The sequence below is a fragment of the Rhincodon typus genome, chromosome 22 (genome assembly GCF_021869965.1).
Source record: "Rhincodon typus isolate 14 chromosome 22, sRhiTyp1.1, whole genome shotgun sequence".
NCBI classification, from domain to species: domain Eukaryota; kingdom Metazoa; phylum Chordata; class Chondrichthyes; order Orectolobiformes; family Rhincodontidae; genus Rhincodon; species Rhincodon typus.
The window spans coordinates 18,243,190-18,250,320 of record NC_063353.1 but is presented as its reverse complement, the minus strand read 5'-3'; the positions used below and the strand labels follow the sequence as shown (position 1 = coordinate 18,250,320).

The 7,131-nt window shown below is 40.5% G+C and overlaps 1 protein-coding gene across 1 annotated transcript in view; it reads left to right on the top strand.

Moving 5' to 3' along the window:
• Positions 1-276: 276 nt before the first annotated feature.
• The window catches only part of LOC109920351 (fructose-2,6-bisphosphatase TIGAR), a 13,479-nt gene continuing 6,624 nt past the window's right edge, over positions 277-7,131 (top strand). Inside the window, exons 1-4 of the mRNA XM_048610586.1 lie at positions 277-313; positions 1,270-1,332; positions 3,307-3,344; positions 7,013-7,125. Coding sequence (XP_048466543.1) covers positions 285-313; positions 1,270-1,332; positions 3,307-3,344; positions 7,013-7,125 — 243 coding nt within the window. The 5' untranslated portion in view covers positions 277-284. The remainder of the gene's footprint in view (positions 314-1,269; positions 1,333-3,306; positions 3,345-7,012; positions 7,126-7,131) is intronic.

Below are 7,131 nucleotides of genomic sequence, written 5' to 3'. Positions count from 1 at the left end.
AAAATATTTCTACTACTTAGAAGGCTGGAGGAGAATGCAATGTTATGCACTTGCCCAAATGTGTAGGTGAATAGACCTATTTATGTAGGTAACTATGGTGCAGGAGCGCAATGAATGGAACACACTGCGTCCCCTGATGGGAACAGGGACAATGAATGAGGCGCTGCGTCTCCGGGGGATCCTTGTGCATTGATTGGCTGCTATGTGGATGATGTTAGTGGCCGGACCAACCTATCAGAGAGGTTTTTATTTCGAGGTGAAGCTGTTCGCAGGTTATTGACAGGATGAGGTTCAGGGTTATCTTGGTTCGACAGTGAGTATTGGGGTGAAGGGGGTAGTGGGGCTGCTAAGACCAGGCCGCCTTCCGTTCGAGTTACTGGGTCCAAGTTGACTGCTACTCAGTCATTTTGTGACCGCAGCCGGTGTTTAGTCAGTGCAGCTGGAGTTGTTGATGTCTCTTGCCCGCCGTCTACTTTGTTGTTTGAATGTTGTGGGAGGTACGATTCCTAAATCTTCACCTTGAGGCCCCACTAGTGGTTTCCTTCTAACTCTCAGTCTGATTCACGGCTCCTGAGGCTCCATAACGTGGACCCTGCAGAACTTAAGATTGGCCCTCGGCTTGAATCTTTTAACTCATTCTCTCCCCACAGATGCTTTCTGATCTTCTGAGCATTTCCAGCAATTCCTGTTTTTGTTTCAGATCAGTATTTGACCTGGTCAAGGTCGGGTACCCTTTTCTCGAAGTCATGAGGACACGAATAAGCGAGCTCTTTTCTGTTGAACGTGGTTAAGGATGTCATTTGTCAGTCAGCAATATGATAGGATCTTGCAGCACCGGTGTAGGCCGTCCTTGTCTGGAAGAGCTATCCAATCAGTCCCACTCTATGCTACTCTTCCCAATAGCTGAGCAGCTTTTTTTCATTTGATGCTCGTGCATGTATCACCAGCCCATTCATTTTGAAAGTTCTTGTTGAACGTGCTTCTCTCACTTTCAGTAGTGGATTAGTAAAAGCCATGTGTGAATCACTATAACTGAAATTTTAACATCTATATAAACATTTAATATTTAAATAGAAAAATGGATGAATGGAATTTTTCAGTCACCTTCTTCACTGACAAGCTTGCTGAAAGCTGACATAAAGCACAAAAGGGAAGAGCACAGTGCAAAAACAGATGCTGGCATGATATAAACGTTCCCCTGCCCCATTATATATGGTATGTAGTGTGTTTTGTCCATCACGTTTGGATGTTGCACTTCTCTTTATGCAGACTTTTGGAGATACTTGAAACTGATGTGCTGCAAATTTCTCATTCCTGTTTGACAGTCCTCAGGTATGTGTCCTACTATGATGTGCATTTTGGAACTGAGTGGCAGGTTTCAGGGTATGGTATTTTTATTAGTTTTCTAGTTGTTCAGAGCGTTGCTGATAATGTCCACGGGCTCATTCCGGCTCCACTGGGCCAGCTGGTTCCACATGTAAATAGGAAATGAAGTTGGTGTCAGTTTGAATATATAACGTCAACTTGAGTGCTGTTCAGTAAATATCAGGTGTACGAAGATAAGCCATAACTATGACAGGCTATCATTCAAGATCTATCCTAGGGAAAAGAGAAGGATGAATGGCTCCTGGGGAAATCTCTCCTATCTATCTATCTATCTATCCATCTATCCTCTTTGACCTTGGCTTATGAGACTGTTGCCTTGGCAACCAATGAGGCTAAGCAACAAAGCAATTAGGGCTTTGCCAAAACCTGGATGCTCACTGAGCAGTGTTTTGAAGCAATAATTCTGTTGCCTGGGTGACTTTGAGTGCCTTATAGTGCACATGACAAAAATTGTCCAAATGAGTGGTGATGTCCTGTATGCTCTATAATATCACAATGAATAGAGGCATCAACATGCAGGCGACTGATGAGCAGAACAAAGGAGGACTCCAGGATGTGGCTGAGACATTCTTGCATGATAGCCAGTAGTGTCAATAAGTCACTCCAACATTCTTCAGCTAAGCTGCAACAGTTTCACTGTTGAAAAGGTAGGGCTATCATGACTGTTCATTTCACTTGTCCTTGCACTGTTAACGCTGTCATGCAGCTTATAGAAAATGTACTGTTACTTGCTGGAGTGTATGGCTGCCCGTTGCTTGCCAGCAATTGGGGTTAGTGACAGGGGCAGATGTAGTGAAAGGAATCCAACTCTTTAAGGTACAGTGTGTTTACTGTAACGGGTCTGTTCATTAATTCCTCACTCCATTCACACTATGATATGCTGTTTTTAATAGGCATTTCTTTCACCCTTGACATGGTATTGTATTTGTGATTTGCTGCCATTGATTTAGAACGTGAGGCTTTCTTTTGTGTAAAATTACTGTTTGGGTTGTGAATGTCACTGGTCAGCATTTATTACCTATTCCTAATTACCCTTGAACTGAGTAGCTTGCTGGGCCATTTCAGAAATCAGTTAAGAAGGAGCCACATACTTTAAATATGGAATCGCATTTAGACCAGACCAATTAAGGATGGTAGATTTCCTTCCTTAAAGACCATGAGTGCAACAATTAATGAGAAAGTCATGCCTACACAATGCTGAGACTAACTTTGTATTCCAGATTTTTTCAAAAATTCAATTTGTTATTTGAAATCATGCCATTGAGAATTAGCTTGGGTTTCTGAATTATTAGTAATAATAATTACGCTACTGTCTTCTCCTTTCTTTAGAACACTTGGTAAAATCTACTATCCTCTTCACAGACAACATTGTAACAGATGTACTTCTTGCAGACTGCTCACTTCTGGAATCTCAATTTCACTGTTGCAAGTTCAATACAATTAAGCATGCATTCTTCCTAGACATCAGAGAGTCATTGAAGCTAACTCCTGGCTTCACTCTTGAATTCTGTGTATCGTTGGCCTGCAGCAAGTAGTACAGTGAGATATTATGGCGGTCTTTACCATGGATTCAGTAACTTGGCTTAATTTTGCCACATTTGTTCAGTTTTCACTGTGACTTCCTGGAATGTGGAGTATGGCTGTAGGGTCTCTCGGGTAGTTTTCCTCTGGCTTATTTCAGAAGATGTTTCACCTTTTTAATACCATCTGAATCTGCCCTGCAACAGGAAATATAAACAAAATTTTCCGGGGAGTTGATCTTTCAATCCTCATGCACAATAGTTGTACAATTCTGTTAATTTGTAGAAATAATGTCTAATTGTGTAGATATTTGTGAACCTCGTATTGTGAAGCACGAAACTGGGATTGTCTTGCTATTTACTGCTTTAATGTAAGACTTTTTCAAACATTATGTTTTAGTGGTGAAACAAGATACAACAAAGCAAAACTTCTTCAAGGTAAGTAATATTTGAAAAAACTGTAATGTTTTAACTCTAACTTAGAGTTCTAGCTATGTTTGGCTAACCATATTCACCTTGTTTCATTTTGCTTTGGTAATGACTTTTGATGTATCATCTCCAGCTCATCCCCAATAGCAGGAATCCTAGAGGCTAAGCAAAATTGTTCGAAGGATGACCTGTCATCAAAAAAAGTGTGCTTGGATTTGTGCGAAGGATCTGTGCAGAGTTGTCATGGAGTGTCTTAAAAACTCTTAGTCGGTGTCTGTTTTAATGGCTTTTCTTTCTTCCAGTTTTTCAGCTAAGTGTTGTTATTTTGTGTAACACATTATATAAACCATCACTAAGCAATCTGTGTAACCTTGCTATATCACTGTACGATTCGGTTTCTATTTAGAAATCTTAATGTAGGATTTATGTAGTGCTTAATAGATAAATGTACATTGTGGTGTAAAATTGCAAATTAAGACGACTTCAAGGTCTACCAGTTGCCTGCCACTTACTTGGGTTGTCAACTTCAGTATTTGAATTTTCTTTATCTCCCAGTGAAAGCAAAGGAAATACTGGCTCAAGTTATTGACCTCAAATAAACAACGTATTTTAGATTGCATTATTCACATTTTAAGACCATTCCTACAGTACTGTATTTGTGTTTATAAAGACAAACTCATTACCATGTTTGTACAGCAGCAATCCACAAATAGCAAATTATCAGTTAATCTGTGCTAACATCTGTGATGTTGCCATCCTTCTCAACACTGCTCTGAAGTGTCAGTCTAGATTTTGTTTTAACTGTATAATGGAGCTTGAATCTGCAACCTTAAGTTGTTGAATCAAGAGTGAGTACAGTGACCGTTGCAGAGGAATGTAGATGAGCAAGCCTGAATGACATGTGGAATATCCGTTTACATTATATGAAGAATGTGGAAATATTTTAATGAATAATCTTTTCAAATGCAGTAATTATTAGGTGGAACTACCGAATAACTAACCTGCGTCAGCAATATCTCTCAATAGCAATTAAGGTATTACCGGCAAGAACAGTGGGAAACATCTTTGTACTTGGATAGTGTCCAATATCTTTAGCATTTGTCTGAAACATTGTAGGCAGATTAGATCTTAGTTGAACATCTGCTGAAGAATGACATGTCTGACAATGCAGCAAGTGTATCCGGCTACATTAGGAGATCAAATCTTGATGAAAGTTTGAGGAAGAGGTAGAAGCACGAGCAATTAAACAAGCTGACAGTCTATGGAGTGAGGACAAGTTTAACTTTTCACTGGGGTCTAGAGTATGTACAAATTAGGAGCAGGCATAGGCCGTTTGGCCCCTCAGGCCTGCTCTGCCATTTGATAAGATGACAGTTGAGCTGTTGGCGTTCTGAATTCCACATAACCTTAGATTCTTGTTAGGCAAGTGAATCAATCTATCTTTTCCTTAAAAATATTCAATGACCGTATCTCCACTACCACCTGAGGTAGAAAGTCTCAAAGAGAATGCATTCTGGATGCAGTACGAGAAGGTTTCTAGTAAGGTGTAGGTTGTACCCCTAAGCTGAGGAAAGGAGAATGTCGAGGACCACGATGAAAAGTTGATTTTACTGGTGGATAGTGTTCCGAATCATTTCTGTGTTATGGAAAATTCAGCTTGTAATGTTGCCTTGTTACTATAAGGCAAATCAGGTCTGACTAATTTATTAGAGTTTCTTGATGAAGTCTGAACCAGGGTAGATAGGGGCGGAACCGTAGATGTGTTGTATTTGGACTTCAGAAGGTACTCAACAAGGTACCTCACAAACGGTGAAAAGAGCCCACGATGTTGGAGGTAATATAATTTCATGGATAGAGAATTGATTATTGGGCAGGAAACAAATGGTGGTAAGGGTTCTTTTTCAGGTGGCTGACCTGTGACCAGTTAGGTTCCACAGGGATCAGTGCTGGAACCAAAACTGCTTACAGTAAATATTAATAACTTAGAGGAAGGAAGTGAATGTACTATAGCCAAATTTGTAGACAACACAAAATAGATGGACAGGATACAAACAGTTTACAGAGATATTGATAGGTCAAGCAAGTGGGCAAAAAGTTGGCAAATGGAGTGTAATGTGGGAAAATGTGAAGTTGTTAATTTTGGAAAATTGAACAAAATATTATTGAATAACTTGAATAAACTTAATGACCCAGCCTTGACAGCCCTCTCCGGCAAATATTTCCACAGATCCACTACCCTCAGAAGAAATTCCTCCTCCGCTTCGTCCTAAGGGTGCGACAGGAGTTGGGATGGAGGGGTGCATCTTCAGGATGGCAACCTGTAACTAGTGGAGTGCCAGAGGCATCGGTTCTGGGGCCACAGTTATTTACAACATATCAATCTGGGATGAGGAAAGTCAGTGTACAATATACAATTTTACAGATGACAGAAAACTACTGAGAAGGCAAGAGGTGAGGATGACCAAGTCTGCAGAGGTTAATAGCTAGGTTAAGTGAGTGGGATGCAACTTGGTAGATGGAATATAATGTAGGGAAAATGTGAGGTTATGTGCTTTGGCAGGAAGATTAAAGGAGCTGAATGAAACTTAAATTGAGAGACTGTGGAAAGCTGCAGAGCGGAGGGATTTGGGATTCTTTGTATGGGAATCACTGAAAAGTCAGCAGTCAAGTTCAGCAGGTAATGGGGAGGAAAATGGAATGTTGGCCTTTGTTTCAAAGGGATAGAGTGTAGAAGTAGGGAGGCTTTGCTTAAACTATACAAGGCACTAGTCAATCCAGATTATTGTGAACAATTTTTCTCTTATCTAAGGAAAGAGATACTAACAGTGGAAGCAGTTCGGAGAAGGTTCATTAGGCTGATACCTGGTGTGGAGGTACTGAGGAGAGGTTGATTAGGCCTGTACTCGTTGGAATTTAGAAGAGTGAGAGGTGACCTTATTGAAACGTATGATTCTTAGGTACTCGATGGGTGGCTTCTAAGAGGTTGTTCCCCCTTGTGGGGGAGTCAAGGACCAAAGGACATAGCCTCAGAAAAAGGGCTCGCACCCTTAGGACGAAGCTGAGGAGGAATTTCTCCTGAGGGTAGTGGATCTGTGGAAATATTTGCCGGAGAGGGCTGTCAAGGCTGGGTCATTAAGTTTATCAAGGCTGAGGTTGACATTTTTAATCAGTAAGTGAATCAAGGGGCATAGGAAAAAGGCAGTAAAGTGGAGTTGAGGATTATCAGGTCAGCCATGAGCTCGTTGAACGGCAGAGCAGACACTTTAGGCTGAACGGTCGACTTCTGCTCTTGCAAATTATAGATATGCCATTGTGTAATATCAGAAAAAAAAGTCATACTCAATTGCAGACAGTGTAAGTTATTGTGTTTCTGACACAAGCAATGGTCATGGTCTTTGTAAGAGAGGTTATCAAGTTAAAAGAACTTTAAAACTGTGTTGTTCACATCAGTTTGAGTGTTTTATTTTACAAAAGAATTTTACTCATCTTGTCTTACCGAAAAGCAAAAACTCACTGTAAATGAGTGCCAATCCATGCAAGCTTTGTCGAAAGACTGTACTGCAAACTTAAGCAGGCCCTCTTATTTTGTTCTTTTTTAATTTAAACATTTTTATAGATATATATCTGAGAATACAATGTTACAAAGGTTATTCTAGAATCTTTCTGTTCTTTACTAGGGCAGGGTGTGGATGAACCATTGTCCGAGTTTGGCTCCAAGCAGGCTAAGGCTGCAGGCCAGACTCTCGGCAAAATCAAGTTTTCTCATGTGTTTTCAAGTGACTTGCAGCGTGCTAAG